Source organism: Marmota flaviventris, chromosome 8, assembly GCF_047511675.1.
Source record: "Marmota flaviventris isolate mMarFla1 chromosome 8, mMarFla1.hap1, whole genome shotgun sequence".
Lineage (NCBI taxonomy): Eukaryota > Metazoa > Chordata > Mammalia > Rodentia > Sciuridae > Marmota > Marmota flaviventris.
This window is the reverse complement of record NC_092505.1, coordinates 94,990,541-95,014,434: the sequence shown is the minus strand read 5'-3', so window position 1 is coordinate 95,014,434 and position 23,894 is coordinate 94,990,541. Positions and strand designations below refer to the sequence as shown.

The window sequence follows — 23,894 nt, the reverse complement described above, 5'->3', positions numbered from 1 at the left end:
AATACTAGAAAAACATATAAGTAAATGTTTGGTGTTGGGCTGGGGAAACAAGTCTAAGCATAGAGAAAAAGGGGGAAAATTAGAAATACCTGATAGATTTGGTTAATAAGATTTTAGAAATTTCCCCAATATTGTGTTAAATAGGATTCAAAGGCAATTGATCAATCATATTTTCAAGATATGTGACAAAGGAATTAACATCCTATATATTTAAAGTTCTTATAAGTCATTAAAATAAACTTGAATATAGTGGAAAGGACATGAATAGGCTAGGCAATTCACAAAGAACAATTACCATGACTAAAACACATTATTAAAAAAATCCTAAAAAATGCAAATTAAAAGAATAAAATTCCATTTGAAATCCAACAAATTGGCAAAGATTAACTGAAATAATAGGATGCAGTAAAAATAGAATAAGCCTTTTAAAACACTGCTCATGAAATAAAAAGAAATTACAGGGCAAAGGAAGCTTCCATAGTCTAAAGAAGGTGAACATTGCAGTATCTGAAAGCATCTCCACATTTTTATATCAGCAAACAATCAGTGCATATGAATATAGAAACATCACATGGTACCCCCTAAATATGTATAATATTATGTGTCAATTAAAAAATAAATTTAAAACCTTGTTAGCCCTGGGCAGTGGCATTAAAAGCAAATTTAATTTTCTTTTTTTTTTTTTAATAATATTTATTTTTCAGTTTTCGGTGGACACAGCATCTTTATTTATTTGTATGTGGTGCTGAGGATCGAACCCAGCACCGCACACATGCCAGGCTAGCGCATTACCGCTTGAGCCACATCCCCAGCCCACAAATTCAATTTTCTTATTGGTTTTCTGTATTTGCCAAATTTCTACAATAAAAATGTGTTGTAGATCAGAATTCCTTATAAATTTTATAATATAGAATCAGTATATATTATAAAAATTTTAAAGAATCCTAGCACTTTATAACTTAAGTTTTCATGGGACTGAAAAAAAAATAGGATATACATTTTCAGCTTAAAAAAGGCAATATTTGTTTCCTTATCCATTTTGCAGTAGGCAAAAATCAGTGGGCTGATTAGCAGGGTATTAATTTTAAATCCTCTCCTGCTAAACAAAACAAATGAAGATTAGCATTTCATTGAAATGTCAATGGTTTGGAAAAAAATCGTATCTGTAAAACCATTCCTCACAAAGGCAATAAATACAGCAATAAAATTTGTTAAAAGGTATTGACAGTCAGATTTTCAGGTATGGTTTTACTGAGCTTCTGGAGTGTCTCTGGAATCCACATGCTTAAATCTGCTTGCTGCCAGTAGGCCCTGGCATACTCCTTTAGCAATTTTTACTGCATCTTCATATTACTGAACTATTTTCATTTTTTAAAATGAACTGACTTTTTAACAACTTACACAGGCACAAGATGGTTTGACCTGGCCTGGCCCTAAATCAATGACATATTAAAATGCTAGTATGTTCTGTTACATTTATTACTCTGAGAAAACAGAGTCTGGACTGGGAGGAATTAGGGACATGGCCATCTCATTTGCAAGGAGTGACATCCTCATTATGGCCTCTCTGCAAGTGAGTTTCCAAGATGTATCATTAACATGAGAAGGATTAAAACATGGAGCTGCAGCGCAATGCCCTTCCCCATAAAGCACAACCCCTAACTATGTCAGGGACACTTCCTGCATCTCACTGTAGACGCCCTATTGAAATGGCAACATGACAAGGATAGTTCTATAAACATACATCTGTGGACGCCCTGTAGAGGCCTGGAGTGGGAGAGGGTCAAAGTGCCCCACAGACAGCAGGGAGATGGGTGTGTTTGCAATGGTCTCATTTGCTCTTTGGTTGTGAGATGAGAAACCACTGGACAGTAGTGAGCAGAGGAGTGACGCGATCTAGAAGGCGCTGTGGAGAATAGATCACCAGAGCTGATGGCAGTTAGAACCCAGCCCTCCAGATTTCTCAACAGGGTCACACAGCCCTTGCTTCCTAGCCCAGGGTTCTCTCCGCTTGACCACAGATTTCTTTGAAACTCACATCTTCTTGTCAAAGACCAGGCAGCTTCCATATCTGAAGTCATTATAAACCTGAGAATTGCTGTTTCCACATTTAAATCTGACACCAGTGATCACTGGCATACTCCTTTAGTAGTTTTTCCTATACCCTTGCATGACTGAGCTATTTTGATTTTTTAAAAATGAACTGACTTTTAAAAACTTAAATAGGCACAAGATGATTTGGAATGGCCTTTCCCCAAATCAATTCATATATTTAAAATGCTAATATGTTCTATGAAATATACAAATAATAAATACCATTGAAGTCAGAAACCTCCGTGGACTGTGTCAAGTTGTTTTGCCTACTGGGGTACGCGTCCTGTATTCTGGGAGGCACTGTTTTAAACAAAGGAGAACCAGGCATGACCTGTGTGCTATGGTCAAGGGGTCAGCCTGAGCCTAGTGCCTGTGGCTGAGAGCCTACGTAAGAGAGTGAACGCGGCTGTGGAGAACCCACCTGAAGCACTGGAGCCGAAGTCCTTGGGCGAACCGGCCAGCTTGGTACTCCTTTCCGTCCATTACCGAAGGGACCGTCTCTGTGTCCTGCACAATGACAGCCATTTCACTGTCACGCTTCCCCAGCATGCTTCTGTCGTTTATGTTGGCGGAGCCTAGAGGAGACACACTGAAACTGAGCAACCTCCTGTGGTGGGCCCTGCTGGCTGCCTCCCCACTCAAATTTTTCCTGGCTAATAAAACCCAAATTTTGTATTTTAGGGCCCTAAATCACAGGGAAATCTCATTCAGTCTAATCAGTCATGGTAATTTCATTATTTCTGCCAGTGACTGGTTACAAATTGGCCCTTGGCGTGGTTCTAGCCAATGCAATATGGAGAGAAGTCTTCCAAGGGCTTCCAACAAGGTCTTTTTCCTTAGTCAGAAAGAACAGAAGAAATGGATGCTGTCTTTTCCAGGCTTTAGGTATTTGACTTGAAAGGCTGGGTGAGGACATGACCCTGGAAACTGCTGCAGCCACTGACAACCACAAGTGGACAGACAGACACACTGAGGATGGAGAGCAGAAAGACTCTGGATCTTTAGGTCACTGGGCTAGCCAAAGCTAGAACTTTCTAACCTTCTGTTCTTTGAAGTAATACATTTTCCTTACTGTTCCACACACTGCTAGTTTTCTACCTCTGTCTCAAAGGATTGCAATTGATACAATCATGAATCACTTCAAGAAAACAGGGCATGCCCATCAGTTCAGCACAGAGGATGGCGTGACTTGCAGAGTTAATCAGAGTCTGGTTAAGGTTGTGGCTCAGCGGTAGAGCGCTCGTCTAGCATGCGTGAGGCACTGGGCTCAATCCTCAGCACCACATAAAAATAAATAAAATGAAGGTATTGTATCCAATTACAACTGAAAAATACATACATTAAAAAAAAGAAAAAAGAATCAGAGTCTGAAGACTTTGACTCAGTCACCTAATGAGGAATGTGAAAGCCCTGGAGCCACCTCCATAATCACCAGAGCCTAATCTCAGAGCCAGGTTGTCACTGGTGGCTTTGGACTTTCCACTCTTGCCTCACTCCTGTGGCATGCTGACATCCTCCCTATCAACTTCCCTCCATTCTATTTTTAAATCCTGAGGAGCTGAGAATGTTGACTTTCAAATGTGAAGGGCAAATCTTTTCATATTCGTTCAACCTGAGCTTTCCACAGTCCTCCGATGTGCATTCAGAAACCCCAGCACATTTTCTGCATTCGTCGCTGCAGATTCACGCTTTGGAATCCTTGATGTGTCCTACCAGCTACACAGGGGCCCCAATTTTTTTTTTCTCTTTGTTCCTCTTGTCCTGGCTGCAGCACTCTATGGCTTCTGCAGACATGGAGCAGAAGGGTCGGGCTGAACAGGCGCACTGGCTGCCCCCTTGTGACTGGAACACCAGAGCAGTAAGGTGACAGTTGCCCTGCCTCCAGTCCCACTGGTGGGACTGTGCATCAGAGAAAGCTGCCCTTTCCTCAAGAGGCTTAACCATCACAAGCCAGAGTAGCATCACATAATCAATATATAAATCTATATTGACTGTGGATATGAATGGTATGCCATGGGAGCCCTGGGTCAAAGAAATAAGCACCCCATACAAATGGGGGTTCTGTTGGAGTGCCGTAAAGTGGGAACCTTTGAAACATTTTGATGTGTAAGCAACACATTTTGCTTTATACACACACTTACATTTTCCTTAAGCTGTAAAATCAGCAGGCATATCTTCAGGCTTGACAGTCAGCCAGCATTAATTGGGCAAGTCATTTAATCTTTCTCAGCTTAAATTTGATCTTTCATAAATTGAGATAATATCGACCTTGTAGGGTTGTGGTGGGAATTAAGTAAGACCACGTGAAAGCACCTGCTGATTCATGAGCTGCTCTATGAATGTTAATTATTATTGGCATTATTATCAGATACTTGTTAACCCTAGAATATCAGCACCACAGCACATTGCTGTAGGAAGGCAGAATTTGCTAGAATGAGCATTGGTATCAAAGAAGCCTCCTCTCTGGCTTATTCACACCCACCCCTGGTGTATGTTACCAAGGACACTAAGAATAAAGTTCTCGTGGTGTTGTTGCTTCAGGATTTCATTATTCCCTGCCCTGGGCAGAGGCCGCTCTTGGGCTGGGGCTGGGGCTGATGGTGAGACATTGCTACTCTGTTCCCTGTCAGGAAAACTGGGATGGGAGCCAGCTTGGAAAATCTCCTCCATACCATGTATGTATCTGTACTTGTACACACATGCACACACACACACACACAGTAACACCAGTCCCTAACCACCTCCTATCACAGTGGCCCCCACTGTGATAGGGGTAGGAATGCATTCCTGACATTCTGAGCTGGAATTCTTCGAGACAGGGTTTGGTCTTGTATTTCAAGGGCTGATCTGCAGTGACTCTGAACACTGACTCTCAGCTATATTAGGTAAGTGATAGGGCTACAATTTAACAGTAGTATGAAGAAAAAGATTGAAAAAAAAATTAGATGAACTTAATAAATGTGATATTGATAGATGTAAATGCTACCTCTAGTCTGCAGTAAAATCTTTCTGGATGCTGAAAATCAAATTCAAAACAGGAAAGAGAGTACTCAGGCATGTTCTCATTTCCATAAAACATATGAGGAAAAAGACAGAACAAGGGACCAGAAGGATGTGTAAAGTGGGTCCCTTTTGAGGAAGAGAAAGGGACATTTCAGGGGACTTTTGACCTCTTACTCTACCCATACTCTCAGATTTGAACTGTTCACAATAAATATGCTTTGCATTCCTGTATTACTATTTTTTTTTTTTTTTGAGAAGGGTTTCACTATGTTGCCCAGGTTGGCCTTGAACTTGTGATCTCCTGCCTTAGTTTCCTAAGTTTCTGGGATCACAGGTATACCCAGCTCACATATTACTTTTTATTTAATACAATTTTTTTTTAGTTGTAGTTGGACACGATACTTTTTGTTTATTTATTTTTATGTGGTGCTGAGGCTCGAACCCAGTGCCTCACACGTGCTAGGCGAGTGCTCTACTGCTGAGCCACAACCCCAGCCCACGTTTTACTTTTTATGATAATTGCAATCCCTTGTTCTTATTAGAATGTTGCCTCAATCATTTAAAACCACTTCGCTTTTAGGAAATGATATTTTCTAAGGCTGCTATTAGGAAACTTCAAAAAAAAATTGAAAAGACAACAAAATAAAAAGAAATATATGAAAACATATATGTGTGCCTTAAGCAATAATAAGATAAACATCACTGAATTCATCACCAGGCTGAGAACGTTTCGGTATCCCAGAAGCCCTCACGCACCTTCCTGCGCATATCCTTCTCTCTCCAACAGGGAGATGATGTTGAACTTTGTGTTCATCACTCTCTGCATGTTTTCCTAAATGAAAAAATGCTTCACTTTTGACACAGAAGTGTCACATCATAAATTTATATAAATGGAATCATACAGCAAATAATCTTTTGAAATTTACTTTTCATTCAATGTTATATCTTTGAGATTCATCTGTGCATAATGGTGATGCATGTTCTCAAATGAACACATCAGGGATTTATTTATTCATTCTACTATTGATGGATGATTGGGTGTTTCCAGAATTTTGCTGTGATGCACAATTCTGCTCTACATAGTTGCATATTTGCTTCTCAGTATACACATGTGAGAGTTTATCTGGGTTCTGTATGCAGGAGTAGATTGCTAAGCTGCAGAGTAACTTAACTAGGTAATGCCAGAATATTTTCCAAAGTGGTTTCCAATTTGTGCTCTCTAAAGCAGAGGATGGGACCCACTATTGCTCCACAGCCTTGCCAATACTCAAATTGTCCAAATTTATAAGTTTTGCTAGTCTGGTATTTTAAAAAAGTATTTATCTTATTATTATATTGATGAGCATGAACATCATTTCATGTTTATGGGCCTTAGGTATGTTCTCTCCAGTGAAGCTCCAATATAATTCCCCTGCCCATTTTTTTTTTAAATTTTGTCTTTTCTTGATTTAGAGGAGTTCTTTATGTGTAAAAATCTCCTTTCAATTTGTGGTTTATCTTTACATTTTCTCTTAACAAATAAAATTCTGAATTTTGATACAGTTGTATCTACTGCTCTTTTCCTTCATGATTTGTGCTTTTTATTGTGTATTATTTAAGAAATTATGAATCCTTCTGTAGTAGGCAGGATAACAGCCCCCCCAAAAGTCCATGTCCTAATCCCAGAAACCTGTGAGTGTTATGTCACATGGCAAAGTGGAATCAGGCTCATATAAAGTTCAGGTTGCTAATCAGCTAGCTTTAAAGTAGGGTGATGGGCCTGTATTATTCAGGTGTGCCAATACAATCACAAGTGTCCTTAAAAGTCACGAGGAGTCACAGGGAGATGTGATTACAGAGGAATGGGTTGAGCCTTCCTAGAATCCTTAGAGATAGAAACCTGCTAGTTTTAAAGATGGAGGAAGTGGGCCAGGAGCCAAGGAATGTGGGCAGCCCCTAGAAGCTAGAAAAGGGAAGGAAATGGATTTTTCCCGAGAGGCTCCAGAAAGGTGTGCAACAGTCCTGCTGACACCCTGGATTGAGACCCATGTTGGACTTCTAATTCACAGAAGTGTCACATCATAAATTGGTGTGGTTTTAAGCCACTAAGAGCATGGTCATTGGTTAGAGCAGTAATAGAAAACTGCTAAAGTTTGGATCTGGAATCCCCCAAAGGCTTGTGCACTGAAGGCTTGGTGCCCAATACAGCAGTGTTCAGCAGTAAGGCATTTGGGAAGTGATTGGATCATAGGGACTTTGATGTCATCAGTGGATTCCTCTGTTGATGGGTTCATAATTGTATGGACAATTGGAAGGCGGTGGAAACTGTAGGAGAATCAATTGGAGGAAGGTCACTAGAGGCATGCCTTGGAGGATATATCTTATCCCTGGATGCTCGCTCTCTGTCTCCTTCTCTCTGCCTCCTTCCCCATCCTTCTTGGCCACCATGATGAGAGCAGCTTTGTTCTACCACACCCTCCCACCTGACATAACACCTCACTGACAGGCTCAGAAACAATGGAGATAAGTGACCAAGGAATAGAACTGCTGAAACCATGATCCAAAATAAATCTTTCCTGTTTTAAGTTGTTTTCCTCAATTGTTTTGTCATAGTGACAGAAAGCTAACTACTCACTAACACACCAACTCTACTGTTTTAGTTTATTTGTTTTAAAAGAAAACTTTTACTATTGAGCCCAAATGGGCTACCCTCCACCTAATTGTGTTCCCTGTGCCTCCAGATCCAAAGTACTCAGCTCTGACTACTGACATGCACTTAGGAAGCTTTTTCAACATATTGATGCCAAAATAAAAAGATGAAACCTCCAATAACTAGAGTCCCAAACCAGGCCAACAGACGAAAATGACGAGAAGTAGAAACCAGGTATTGGTCTTCTGCTCTATCCCCATGTATATCAATCATCCATGGTTTCTTTTTTGATGCCTTTTAAAGTACTCTGAAGAATGAGTAAACCTACTCCTAAATGATACATATATCTGAAAGTTTCCCAGGTGATTCTAATATAGCTAGGGTTGAGACCATAGGAATAGATATTTTAAAATAAGTATAAACCCTCTTCATTGGGGCAGGCCTTCCACAAAGCCATACTCAAGCCTGTCCTTTGAATGCTGTTGCTCATGATCTCTGCATAGTTTTTGCACCCCTCCACCCCACATTGTTGATTGCCTCTGACCTTCCCGCTACTGTCTAGCAATATCCATCCCAATGTTTGTGGCGTCAATTGGAAAGAATAGCTGCTCTCCTCTCAGCCAGGAGCTGTGTGAAGGTAGCGGCCCTATTGTATTCACGTTTGACATCTCCCCACTGTGCTTGGCAGTGGACTAGTGAATATCAAAACAATTTCACTTAGTCAACAGAACAGACTTAAATTTGACTTGAAGGATAGCCTTGTTTTGTTTAGGAGAGCAAAATAAATGTTTGGTTTAGTGCTAAAAATTATGGTGTGTGAGAAAAATGGATTTGAGCACAAATTGCATGTCCAGAAGGGCCACTCAGGGCAACTGGTAATCAAAGCTATATATAAAAGAGATCTTCAATACGAGAAAACAAATGTTTCATTTAAGGAAAAAAAAAATGAAGATAAACAAATTAGTCAATTGTTTTAGGTCAGCCATTCAATAATTCTGGCATAAGCTTGCCATGTTAGAAAAATTGATCACAAGTTCCTTTAACCTCCTTTAAGCTTTTAAATGAATGCTTAACATCTATAAAATGTTCTCAACCTAGCTTCAACTGTTTTCTGTGAATTTCATTTTACTCATTCATTTTTGCAGTGCTGGCGATAGAACCCAGAACCTGCACATGCTACAGGGGCTACATTTCCCCAGCCCCTTGTCTGAGAATTTTAAATATTTTTTCTCTTTGTTATGGACTTCAACAGGGGTTATGTGTTAGAGAAGCAATAAACCTACTCTTTCTTAAGATTTCCACTGAGATAAAAGGAACCATTGGACTTTTCTTGGGGAGAAATGTATTATTTTTAAAGCATAATGCTCTTAGGGAAAGGAAGAAAGAAATCCAACTCTCAAGGACTAGCAAGCAGTCCTCTTCACAGGCCCACAGCCACATCCTCAGTTTCAAGACAGCAGATAAGAATTCTGTGCAAAACGGATCAATTATTGCCAGCCTAAATAAACTTTAACCCCCAAGAGTTCAGAAATCTTTCTAGAAGGAAAATAAATCAATTAAAAAAAAAAAACTCAACAAACCAATTTAACCGTTAGCTCTATGACTGAACAATACCTTGCATTTACATTTTACGTAAAGCAGGCTAAAAGTCAAAATGACATCTCAAAGGAAAATATTTACATCTGTCAATTTTTACTTTAGAGTTCTAAAATCTTGCTAAAACGATAACTGAATTTTACTTGGCCTTGTTTGTTTACTTTTCCATTTTAGTAAACATTAGCATTTTCTGCTTCCTACTGTAGTTACCATATTTAACATAAAAATATTCTGATGTTGGCTTTTGAAGAACGAAGGCAGATTAGCTTGGGGGAAATAAAATAAACCTTGTGTACTGGAGGACAAAGGGGAGTGAATAAACCCCTAAAGAGCTCCATTCCTATATAGCAATAGATGAACAAGATTATTTTAAGTGCCCTGTATGAATATTAGGAGAATCGCTCTCTCCATTCTCAATTCCCCCCCCCCCTTCTTTCATGCACACAGACAGGCGCGGGGACGGACACACACACACACACACACACACACACACACACGGTGATCTATAAATCTTCTGGTTTTAGAACTATTCTTCCTTTCTTTTCAAATCACTCCAGATAAGACAGCCTCATTACTCCTAGATATGAGATTTTTTTTTCCTTTTCTCAGTGGAGGATAGAGATGGAAAAGGCGTATTAGCTGCCAAAAAATTTCAAAACACTTCATTGACATTTAGTTTCTTAAAGAATAGGGAATTATCTTATTATAGCTGAGAAATTACATTTTATTTAAAACAGATGAGCAGAATTCCCAATAGTGGGAACTGTCACATCTCCCAGTAACACGCCTTCGACCCCCTCAGCTCATTCATCCTGCTGATTATTAATTCTGTTTCTCATCCTGGCCTTCCAGGGTTCAGGTACCATAATATACAAAGGCAAAACCATTCAATGATGGTCAAATGAAGCTTTCAGTGTATATAAAAGAATGAAGCCAAACATCCACCTCTCTGGCCAAGTAGTAGATCTAATGTGAGTAGAATGGACAACCAGGAACTCTCTCCTGAATCTGTCAGTGTGGACAGGTCTTTAGAGAAACCCACCGTGAATTCTTGAAAGGAAAAATCAGTGGTCCTTAGTGTAGAGTTCAACATATCAAGAGCATGCAGTCTTGTCCCCGACCCTGCACATTAACAAAACTGGTCTGCTCTATATCCTGATTGATGACACCCCAAAAACAGGCATTAGGAAAAATAAGAAGCATATAGGCAGTAATATTTTAATACTGTTCTGACTTGGACTTTTATGTAACTTCAGGTCTGTGATACTGATTAGGTGAATATGGTGGAAACACATACAAATTACCATGAGGTATTCTTACAACCACTTTCCCTCCACATTTCTGCCTCTCCAATTCCAGAAATCAAGGGACTTGGATTCAAAATAAAAATAAGGAAATAACAAAGAATTAATGAGATCAGACAGATTATTGACTTTTGGATTAAAACACTGCTTTTGAATACTGTAAGTTGTACACATCCATTTCATTACTCTGGGTTTCTGAACTTTAAAGACAGACCAAAAGGACATAGAGAAAATGATTGCTTCAGAAGTATTTTAGATGTTACATTACTGTCTTTCAATTGCAAAGGAAGTGTGGGAGTAATAACACTGAGGCATGGGATAAGTCAGCTGGCAGGGAACACAATCAGAGACCTCATACTTACCAATAATAACAGTGTTATCATCAGCAATTAACAACTTGCTGTGGACATAGATAAGCTCAGTGACCAGGTTTCCTTCAAGCTCTGCATGTGTTCTAAGACCACAGAATGAAATATAATTTATCCACTGATTACCAACTGGAAATTAAAAAAGAAATTATTAAAATTAATATGACCATGCTCTAAAAAGGCACATTAAATTTTACTGTTTTTCAAAATAAAATATATAATCTAAACATGTTGTTTAGAATGTACTGTATTGTGTGTGTGTGCGCGTGCGTGCGTGTGTGTGTGTAAATACAACCTCAGAATTCACCCAGGGTCTACTTTCTCTATCTGGGGAGTTTTTATAGTGTTCCTCTGGATGGCTTACATTTTAAAAAATTATATCAAAGTGTTTTCTGTCTTGCCCTTGCTGAGGCAATCCAAAACTATGTTCAAAGATATATCATTTCATTGTAATGATTTGGTGAGTAATTGCTGAAAAGTGATGGTTAAAGTTGAGGCAGAACCGATAATCCGAGATTCAGTGTGACATTTGCTGCTTTTTTGGTTGACACCTGCTGCAATTCAATCAGAGGCAAGGTATGTGCCCAAACATACATTTGTAGCATGTTCCATCCTAAGCAGCTGTTATATTTTACTGATTTGGAGCAAATAAAAATGTTGGCAATTTAAATACCCTCCCCCTTTTAGATCATTCAACTCAGGAACTGAAAGAATCTTTATTACAAGAAATGTAGGGGGATTTTCTTTAGAGCAAGCAGTACTAGGCTTGTACTTGGAAATTCTGCCCTCTCATCTCATTATGTGAGGGTCATTCATGTAATAAGAAGGAATGCATTCCATATCAAGCCAACCCATAATCACTACCCCAGGATGAATGCTAGTCACAAGTTTTTATGGTCCCTATTCCACATAGCAGTTGTCCGGTACAAGCAAAGTCTTATCAAGTCTGATAATAAGAATAAATGGCCTAGAACCAAATTGTCATGAATTCCAATAGAGTGTATCTTTTTTCTTTAAAAGACTCTTGAAACATACTAATAGAACCAGTAGTCTTTCATATTTCATTTACTGAAGTTTCCATTTATAACTGAGGTTTTCCATTTTACTATTGATGCTATTCAATGTTTGCATGAAGTTTAGATACCTTAGGAAAAAATCCAGTCACACGATACATACTGAGCTTTCTTCCCTGACAGCTAACTCTTCCCTCATGCACAAGTGATCATACACAGCTGTGTTTGGCAAGAGCTGATGTGGTGGCATCACATGTAGGGGAGGCATTTCCAAAAAGTTCAATGTGAATGAGATCTTTGTAAATCAATTTCTTTTTCTGTGTGTCAGTGTCACATTGGAAAGATGCTTCGTCTGAAGCATCACCTCCTCTCCGCAGTCTCCTCTTTTCTAGGAGGGAAGAGCATTTCCTCTTTGAAGCCTCTCATGCCCATAAAATTCCTGGAAAATGTTTCTACTATAATATGTAGTTTTTAAAAATATTTGAATATTCTTCTATTTCTCTTTTAACAGTATGGGAACTAGTCTGACACATCTTGGTATGCTCATCCGTGCTAAGAAAAGTGGAATAAATGAGTGCAAGGGTCAATAGGTGAAATATTCAAGTGGCAGATAATATTTCAGCTTTGGAGTTTTCTGAATCATCTACAGCTGGCTTTTAACCTAAAATCTAAAATGTTAATGCACAAACCAACTTTTTAATGGAATCATTGAACAAATACTTTGCTAAAATAAGTATTTTTGTAGTGATTCCCCACTTTTAAAAATCACAGTGAACAACACAGGAGGCCAGTAGTTTTTGGTGTGCATAAGAACCACCCTTGTGGGACATATTAAAAGCAGATTCCTGTGACACTGCCCCAAATTTTGATTCAGCAAAAATCATCAGTAAAACACTATCTTTGAACAACACCGCTACTGAGTTTTGGCATTTATAGATTTAAGATTAATAGTGCACATTAAGAAAATAATAGATCATAACCAAGTGTGATATGTTCCAGAGACACAAGTCTGCTCAATGTGAGGAAATGCACTAAAACAAGATATCTTCCTTTGACCAATCTAGGGGGAAGATCACATAATCATCTCAACAGATGCAAAAACCCTTTTGAGACAATCTAGCATCCATTCCTCATAAAAACAGTGAAGTAAAAAAAAAGATGCATACATATCTATATGCTTTTAAATGTATAAAACATATAATAGATGTATATGTGTGTTATATATAATCAATACAATTTAATTTTGTCTTGGAAGCATCAGTTAATGTAGCTAGTCAAGAGAAATCATATAAGAAATAAACTAATTACTCATTTGCAGATACGATCATAGTATACCCAGAGAACCAATGATAAAATGATCTTAAACCATAAAATGATTAATTATGGTAACAGGATATAAATTGACATGTAGAAACCAGCAGCTTTCATACATACAAATGATAACCATTTAGAGACTCACAAACAGAACTTCATTTATATAGGTTCCTACAAAGATAAAGTACTTAAAGATAAACTTAACAGGATATGTGCAAAAATTTAGGGAGAAAAATTTTAGAGACTCTCAAGACAGAAGAGTAGACAAATGCAAAGCTACCCCTTGTTCTGGGATAGAACTATTCAACACTGAAAGATGTTGACTTTTCCTGGGTTCATTTATATATTTAAGGTAATCTCAATAAAAATACCAACATTTTTAATGGAGTTAGACAATATGATATCATAGTTCATGAGGAAAAATATATATGCAAGAATAATTTGGAAATTTTAAAAGAAAAGCTATGAGGAGACATTAGCTCTATCAGATATGAAAACATGCTATAAAGTCTGTATAATTCAATAGTGCAGAACTGGTACATAAATAGATAAGCCAGTGGATGAACTAGAAAGTCCAAAAATAGACCAAAGAGTAGGTGGAAATTTTGTGTATGATGAAGGCAGAATCTCAAGAGACCAGGACAGGACATTCAAGTAAGAGGTGCCAATGCAATGGAACAGCCACTTGAAAAAGGTAAAACTCCAAGAATTCCATTAAGAATAAATTCCAAATGTGCTGATTCATAGTGGGATAGGGAGAGGGAGTATGGGAAGAACAGACAAACTCTACATAGGGCAGAGGGGTTGGAGGGGAAGGGAGGGGGGCATGGGGTTAAAAATGATGGTGAAACGTGATGATCATTATTATTATCCAAAGTACATGTATGAAGACACGAATTGGTGTGAATATACTTTGTACACAACCAGAGATATGAAAAATTGTGCTCTATATGTGTAATAAGAATTGTAATGCATTCTGCTGTCATATATAAATAAACAAAAGAATAAAATTTCAAATGGATCAGAAATGTAAACGTAATCATATGAAATCAGACAAATATTAGAAGAAAACAAGAGTGAATTCCTTTACAACCCAAGTGAAGGGAAGGCTTTTTACTATCCAGTGGCAGTAAAAGATTGATGATTGATAATGTTAACTGGATTACATGCGAATATATTTGCATGACAGAAAACACCACAGGCAAAAATCATGGGCAAAATGCAAACATGAGAGAAAGTATATGCAAAAAAATTATATATATACATATATATACACACATATACGTATATATATAACATATATATATATATATGTATATATATATATATATCAGATAAAGTGCTAAGAGTTCTTAAGTTGTAAGTTCTTTATAACATATGAAAGACTTGAATTGAAGGGGAAGAAAACCAAAATCTTGATAGAAAGATGGGCAAGAGATATAAACAAGCAATTCACACAGACAAAAAATACATGTGAAAAGATATTCACCCTTAGTCAAAATAATAGAAATGCAAATTAAAACTACACTGAGAAACCATTTCTTACTTATGAGATTGGCAAAAATGAATGAATGAATGAATAAATGGATGGATAAATGAATGAAGTGGAAGAACATATTCTGTTGGGGAGATTGGGCTGGAACAGGCTCTGTCATATATTGGCGATAGGAACGCTAATTCCTAGAGGGTCACCTGGAGATATCTGACAAAGCTACCTAGTAATTCCACTCTAGAAATTTACCCTAAAGATATACCTACAACAAATAAGAAAACATATGCACAAAGTTATTCATTGTCCAGTCTTGACTACTGAAAGCACACAATTTGTTTGTAATTGAGAAATATAGAAAACATTCTAAATGCCCATATATAGTGGAGATATGGCGTAAACCATGGCAAATCCACACTTGGGAGACTCTGCAAAAGTGAAAAGGAATGAAGATCTCCGTGAATTGACATTAAAGTGACTCCAAAATCATTTTGCCCCTCCCCCCAACTAAAAAGACTGAAGGACCATTTCAGAGTAAGGGAAAATAAGGGTCAAGGGTAACCAAGTGCTACACATGATTGTGAGCAGAATACGCCCCCAGTAAACAAAACCTTTCTTCCTCTTCTGCTTGAAGAAGATTAGTGGGACAGTTGGCAAAATTTTGGTAAGGGCTATAGGCTAGGTCATAGTATTACATCAATGTTAGTTTCATTTATTTCAGTAATTGAACTATAGCTGCTTAGGAAAGTGTCCTTGTTTTCTCAGAAACAGTATTTAGGGGAAAAGGAACATCCTTGCTACAACTTATTCCAAAATGGTGCAGAGTAAAGAAGCAAACAAAATCCTATTAAAATATAGATCTACTGGGAGAAAGCAATAAAGCAAAGGGGTGATAAGCTAACGTTTGGGAAATGAGGATGAAGCATATGAGAGTCCTGAAAACGGTTCTACAAGTCCAAAATTATTTCAAAATTACTTTTTTTATATTAGGTAATATTTATTAGCTGTTATCAACCTGAAGGTCTAAGACATGTCATTCTGTGTGGCTTTCTGAAGCACAGGGATGCACCATCCTACAGGAAGCCTACGGAGCATCAGTAAAGTACCAGAGACCACCCTGCCTATAGCCCAGGCCTACCTCCCACTCACCTTCACCTACACAATAACTCTGATGCAATGATAAAACCTTCATTTCTTTGTGAAAAATGACCTTCAAAAGAAAGCTAATGGTACCAGCCACAAGATCTAAAAGAAAGATAATGGTTGCTAGCCAGAAAGTGGACCATTTTGGTCTGTCCAATGCAAGAGGGGGCACCCATCAATAGCATGAAAGAATTCACTGTGTGCTCTCTGTGGACAGAAGAAAAAAGAAAATTGAGAACCAGTACTTTATTGTTTGAAAAAAATTGACTCTATATGCAATAGGTACAAAGTTGGTGATGTTAACTTGTGATTTAAGGATATAATTGGAGAAACAAATGCCTTTGAAGAAAATGCTTCCAACAGATGGAAAAGAATCAGGGATGTTTCCAAATTATACATCCTGGAGCTATTTGAGAACTTGGAGACTTATACAGGTCCCAGGACATAACTGTTATTAACACTGGTGCACATGTACTTTGAAAGAAGTTCAACATGATAAACTCTTGACATTTATAAAGAAATTTTGTGAAAGGACATCAAAAGTGAAAAAAATAGGCTTTTGTTGTTTAAAAACTTATGGCACTCGGTATATGTACGTTTCTAATCCTGATTTAATACCTCTGGCCTTTATGTTAAATTATATTAACTTGGCTGCTTAAATGCTGTAATTCATAACAGTTATAAAAATGGTAAAGAAATGATTTAAACTAAACATTAAATCCTGGAGTCTGGAGTATCAGATAATTATACACTAATAGCAACTGGATTTCTTTCCAGGAATTTTAACGTACTCGGAGCAGCTGTTTTGTTATTCTAGGTAGTTGAAACAGTAGAGAACTCTATTTCTCTATCCAATTAGAGATTAGCTAGTTCATGTCTTTAACACCCACTACACATTTGCAAAAGCAAAACCAATAATATAAGCTTGTACTTCAGAAAGGGGCATTATGTAATTAATCTTTTCTGTGTTTAGAATATGAACGTTTTCCCCACTGAGATGCCTTCTTTTGACTTGCTCCCAGGGTTCTTGGAAATCTCTTCACAATCAGGCTTACCACTGAACTTGAGTCTTGAGCTAAAATCCAATTTATTTCCCCTGAGTGGCAAAGGCAGGAAAAGGGTCCAGAGCCAAAGAAAATGCTTTATAATAAGCCCAGGACATTTTTATGGCTGAGAAACTAAATAATAAGCTTGTTTTGATTTTTTATTCTTCTATAACCTCATCTTGCATTTTTTAAAAGACATTACCAGCTAGGATTGAGTGACTTTCCCAATTCCACTTTATCAATATGTCTTTTATAGATTTACTCATTCACTGTCATTTAAATAGAGATAATGTTCCGGCAAATCTTCTTTGTCCTGGAAACAATTATATGCAACATGTGGAAAGTATTTGTCATTGGTGGTATACATATCTAATGTCTCAAGTTGTTTTCTAAAGTTTTGTGGATGGAGCACACCATCAGTGGAAAACTACTAAACATTAAATATCAATATATGAATGTGTGTTTGCATAAAATATACGAGTACTGAAAGTTTAAGTCATTAGTTTGAAAGCTTCCAAATCACTTAAAAATTCATAAAATTTATAAATTTTGTCAAAAAATTATACCATAAAATTTATTCTTTAAAAATGTACCATTCAAGCTGGGGTTGCAGCTCAGTAGTAAAGTGTGTGCCTAACATGCACAAGGTCCTGGGCTTCAGCCCCTGTATTGCAAAAAAATAAAAATAAACTAAAATGTTCCATTCAGTAAATTTAAAAAAGGTGTATTCACAAAGTTGTGCAATCATCAATGCTTCCTAATTTTAAAACCTTTTGTCACCTCCCCATGCCCATTTTATTAGCATTTGTTCCCATTCCATACTCTCCCTAGACACTGACAACCATAAATCCACTTTATGTTTCCATGGATTTGTTTATTAAAGACATTTCATAAATATGGAATCATAGAATATGTGGCTTTTTGTGCCTGGGTTCTTTCACTTAGTGTAATGTTTTGCAGGTTGATTCATAATCTAGACTGTATCAATACATTTCTTTTTATACCTGAATAGTACTGTAGGATTACTGGGTGTAGATATACCACATTTTGCTATACTTTCATCAGTTAATGGACATTGGATTGTTTCTACTTCAGCTATTCTGAATAATGCTGCTGTTGTGACCACCAGGGCAGGTTTTGTGTAGATGCATGATTTCGATACCTTTCAGTATATACTTAAGAGAACTGCTGGGTTATATGTTTAATTTTTGAGGAGCCACCAAATTATTTTCCAAAGAGGATGCAGCATTTTGCATTCCCAACAGCAATGTATGAGGGTTCCACCATTTCCAAACCCACACCAAGACTTTTATTATTATTTTAACCACTCTGGTGGGTATGAGAGGGTGAAGTTGTATCTCATTGTAGTTTTCATTAGAATCTCCCTAGTGACTATTAGTATATTTTCATGTGTTTATTGGCCATCTATCTATATAATCTTCTTTTTAAAAAATGTCTATTTAGATTGTTTTTCCATTTTAAAACTGAGTTATTTTTTCATTTTATTATTGAATTTTAAGAATTCTTTATATGTTCTGAATACTAATCCCTTATCATATATATATCTGATTTGCAAACATTTTCCTCATTCTATGGGTTATTTAATTTTCTAACAGTGTTCATTAGAGCACAGAAGCTCTTGTGTTTGATCTAGTTTTTACATATTTGCTTGGGTTTTTGGTAAAAAAAAAAAATCTAAGAAACCATTGCTTAACCAAGTTTAAAATGATTTTTTTATGCCTGTTTTCTTCTAGAAGATTTGAAGTGTCAGGGTTTTGATCCATTTGAATTAATTTTTGTATATTGTGTGAGGTGTTCAGCTTCCCCCCTGCCCCTCTCTCTTTTCAGTTGTTCTAATACTGTTTGTTGAAAAATCAATTCTTTATCCAAAAAAAAAGAAAGAAAGAAAAAACAATTCTAAGAAACTATTCTAATGAATTGTCTTGATACCCTTGTTGAAATCAATTGACCATAAAAATGGCTTATTTCTGAAGTCTCAATTCAATTCCATTGATCTATATGTCTAACCTTATATCAACAATATACTGTCTTTACTACTTGTTCTAGGCTTGTAGAAAATTTTTAAAATAAAAAATATGGGTTTTCCAATTCATTCTTATAGTCGTTTTGGCTATGCTAAATGCCTTGAAATTACACATAAATTTTAGGACTAGTTGTCAGTCTTTGCAACAAGGTAGCTGTGATTTTGACGGTAATAGTGTTGAATCTTACAGATCAATTTGGAGAGTACTGCCATCTTAACAATATTAGGTCTTCTATTTCAGCTAATTCACACGATTCTAGAAACAAGTTGATTTTTGTATATTGATCTTGTATCCTGCAACACAAAATAGACTAATTTATTACCTTTAATTGCATGAGTATGTGTGAATTCTTTAGGATTTTTCTGCCTATAAGAGTATGCCATTTGTGAAAAGATTGTCTTACTCCTCTTTTTCCTCCCTATCCCTTTTTCAGAAATTATTTTTCTTATCCAATTGCCTTGGTTAAAACTTCCATTTTAATGTTTGACAAGAGTGGCCATTCTCATCTTGTTACCAGTCACGGGGTGAAAGCTTTCAGTCTTTCTCCACTTAAGTATATACTGATGCCTTCTGTTGGTATTTGAATATCCCCCTTTATGAGACTGAAGCAGTTCTCATCCATTTCTAGGTTGTTTTCTTCATGAAAGAATTTTAGATTTTGTCAAATACTTTTCTGTGTTTAACAAGATGGTCATATATGGTCTCTGTCCTTTACTCTGTTCCCACTGTGTACTATACTGATTTAGTTTCAGATGTAAAACCAACCATTCATAGGGTAAATCCCATTTGATCATGATTCGTAATCCTTTTTATATTGCTTGATTCAGCTTAATAATATCACTGTGGAGTTCTGTGTTTGTATCATAAGGAATATTGGTCCCTGTCTTTCTTTTCTTGGAATGATTTTGGTATTGGGCAATACTTGTCTATCTTTTTAGGGAAAAGTTTGTGAAGGATAAGTAATTGATTCTTTTATGGATGGTAGAAATCACCAGCAAAACTGTCTGGGCCTGAGCATTTTAGAAACATGTTGATTATTTGTTTTAGGTTTACTTGGAATTTCAATTTGTTCTGGAATCAGTTTTGGTAGTTTGTGTCTGTGGTGGTTAGTTCTATATATCATCTTGATTGGGCTAGGGGTACCCAGATTAAATATTATTTTGGGGGGTGTCTGTGAGAGGGTTTGTGATGAGATTAGCACTGAAGTCAGTAAATTCATTAAAGTAAATTTCCCTTCCCATTGTTGGTGGGCACAATTCAATCCATTGAAGGCCTGGACAGAACAAAGGGCAGATGAAGGAGGAATTCACCCCTTTTGCTTTCTACCTGTCTACTTTAGATGGGATATTGGCCTTCTTTTGCTCTTGAACTGGGATTTGTACCATTGGCTCCTCTGGCTCTTAGATCTCCAGACTTGGACTGAAATCACACCAATGGCTTTCAGGAATCTTCTATCCCACAGACAGCAGACTGGGACTTTTCAGTTTCCATAGTCATGTCAGCCCATTCCTCACAATAGACACACCTCCCCTCCATCTTCTTTTTTTTTCTCTCTCTCTACACACAAACACATACACACACACACACACTCTCTCTCTCTCCTCTCTCTCTCTCTCTCAGTTCAGTTTTTCTAGAGAACTCTGGCTAATACAATGTCTTCAGAGGGACTTTTCCATCTATTTAGATTAACTAATTTGTTAGCATACAATGATTCAGAGTATTCTCTTTTATTTTTATAAGATCTATTGTTCTCTTATTTCCTGATTTAGATAATTTGAATTTTCTGTCTTTTTTTACTTAGTCTAGTTAAAGATTTGCCAACTTTTAAAGTTTTTTCAAAGAATCAATTTTTGGTCTTTCTGATTTTCTCTATTGTTTTTCTATTTTTCTTATTTGTCTTCCTTCCAATCTTCATGATTTCTTCCATTCTGCTTGCTTTGGATTTAGTTTGCTCTTTTTTATATTGTTTCTTAAGATGTGGGTTTAGATTATTGATTTGAGGTTTTTCTTCTTTTTAAGATAAATGTTTATAGCTAAATATTTCTCTCTAAACCTTGCTTTAACTTTGTCTCATAAATTTTGATATATTTTCATTTTCATTCACCACAAAATATTTTTTGTCAGTCCTTTGCAATATCTTCTTTGATTCTTTCATTATTTGGAAGTGTGTTATTCCCTATCAAATTGTAAATTTTCAAAATCTCCTTTTATTTTTTATAATTTCATTCCATTATGGCATGAGAATATACTATTTTATATGATTTCTTAAATTCCTGGAACCAGTGAGTCTCTTATATTTTATTGAGGAGCTGTGAGGGGGGCATGCATTTTATAATGCTGCCTTGGGCTTCACTTTTTCTTTGTACCAGGGCCTTAAGGCCTGCCAGAGGTAAGAATTTAGAGTGTTCTCAAGTCTTCCCTGAGCATGGGCATAGCCTTGGGCACACATACATATGCACAGCCTTTTAGATTCCCAGGAGTTTGTTAGAGCTTCCTGATGCCCACTACGGGATTCTCCTTCTCCAGGTTACCCTTTTAAGTTTTTAGCTTCTTGTTTGCTCAGCTGTTGTCTCTGTCTCAGGCAGCTGTGATGTTAAATAATTGTTGCTGCTTGTTTTGATAAATATCTAGGTCAAAGGTTATTTTCACTGAGCACATTGAGCCAGTGAAATAAATTTAAGTCCTTTGAATGATGGTGTAAAGGGAACTTTCAAACAGGTCAGTTAATGACAATGCTCTGAGCACTGTCAGGGGATGGGAACCTAGACCCTGCCTTGCACCCTGACCACCTGTAGGCTCCTGGTTTTTGCCATGATTGAGGACCTGTTTGTTCTGAAGATTGCTGTGGAGTTTAGAAGAGGTTTTTACCAACATGCAGCTGGTTTTCTCCAATAAACACCCTTGGATTGTTACAAGCTTTTGGTTAACTTTTAGGATCTGGAAAGTTGATTGCAAAGATTTCTGTTAATGTTTTTGTTGCTTTTATGGAGGAGTATATTTTTGGAGATCTTTACTCTGCCGTTCCTGATGATGTCCTAATTTCATAATTTTAAGTTAAATCTATACGTACTTGGAAGGCTTAAGGTTTTTCTCCCCACGTTCCAATATATCATTGAGTATGTCCACATTTAGGAGGCTGCCAGTGTAATGTACAATCCCCCCCTCAAAACTCAATTAAGGTTTATACATATCTGGAGGTCATATCACATGGCATCACATGGTTATGATGGCTCCTTCTGTCTTCCAGATTTCCTTGTGGCATCTCCATTCTCTCAGGTAAGTGAGATCGAAACTCTACCCACAAGCCCCACTTTTCTATCACAGCATCTCTCTGGCCTATAACAGTCCCCTTTACCTCGCTCCCTCACAGAAAGTGAGAATGCATATAAACACCACTTGGTGAGTGTTGCCTCTTTTCTTTTGCATGGCCACCTAGGTTTTCATAATCAAGACCCAACTGATCTATACATCAGATAAGCTGGGTTCTGACTCTAGTTCTGTGAAATCTTTTCTACCTATTGTGTCGAAAGCTATCCGTGGGCTGTGTGTGGCCTACAACACGCATCGAAGCCTAATGAATATAGAATCTGGTGGCTGGGAACTTGCAGTGGATACTTCCTCTGGTTGACTGCCTAGACACATTATAAGCCCTATGCAGCTCTGCCTGGTCCCACATAGCACTGGGGACAGGGTGACCTGCTGTAGCTGCACAGCCTCTCTGAGATGCGTGTGACCTGCCAAGATGCCAGTCAACCTGTGGACTGCCAAGACATCATGAAGCAAGACTCCATGCTTGAAACCTTATCCCTGCTTTTGATGTACCTCTTAAATAATCCATGAGAGCTATTTTCTAATTGTCTAGCTCCATCTCTTGTGTAAACTGGACCTATCAGGGGCTCTACCTTTTTGAAACTATCTTTCCAACTTTATCTTTTATTCTTCACTAATTATTCTAGATTTTAATTTCTTAGGAGGCTTACACCCTCCTTGGCAGGAAGAAAAACCCCCAATGAGGTGCTGGCCGCCTCCCCATACCATTGCACAAATTTATAGAATATTATTGAATTTTCCACTATGGGATGAACTTACAGTTAGTTCAAGGAGATATAAATAAGTAAACTCCATGTAATATACTGTAGTGGAGAACTATATATAAGGATCAATTAAGAAGACATCTGAATTCCTCAGAAAGCTTGGAATGGAACTACCATTTGACCCAGTTTACCCACTCCTTGGCATATTCCCAGAGGACTTAAAAACAGCATATTACAGTGATGTGGCCACATCAATGTTTAAAGTAGCTCAATTCACAATAGCTAAGCTATGGAACCAATCTAGGTGCCCTTCAACAGATGAATGGATAAAGAAAATGTGGTACATAGACACAATCGAATATTAGTCAGCCATAAGAAGAATGAAATTATGGCATTTGCCAGTAAATGGATGTAACTGGAGACTATCATGCTAACTGAAATAAGACAATCTCAAAAAATCAAAGGCTGAATGTTTACTCTGATATGCAGATACTAACTCACAACAGGTGGAGGAGAGTGCAGGTTCACCAGATTGGACGGGGGGATTGGAGGAAAGGGAGAGTGGATGGAAATGAGAAAGTCAGTAGAATGAATAGGACATAACTTTCCTCTGTTTATATATGAATACACAACCAGGGAAATTCCACATCATGTACGACCACAAAAATGTGAAGTTATACTGCATGTATGTATGTCAAAATACATTCTAATGCATGTATAACTAAAAAGAACAAGCAAAAACTTTTAAGAAGAAGACATCTGAAAATATGCCTTTCAAAAGCAGGCTTTCTTTGCTAAATTCAAGAATATGTTGTG

At 37.2% G+C, this 23,894-nt stretch overlaps 1 protein-coding gene across 5 annotated transcripts in view; it reads right to left on the bottom strand.

Moving 5' to 3' along the window:
* Pld1 (phospholipase D1) overlaps positions 1 to 23,894 on the bottom strand; it is a 206,053-nt gene that overhangs the window by 9,956 nt on the left and 172,203 nt on the right. For all 5 annotated transcript variants that reach the window (XM_027942201.2, XM_071615476.1, XM_071615475.1 and 2 more), the window contains 2 exons: positions 10,989 to 11,123; positions 2,516 to 2,669 (listed from right to left, as the gene is read on the bottom strand). In XM_027942201.2, the coding sequence (XP_027798002.2) occupies positions 2,516 to 2,669; positions 10,989 to 11,123 (289 nt within the window). The remainder of the gene's footprint in view (positions 1 to 2,515; positions 2,670 to 10,988; positions 11,124 to 23,894) is intronic.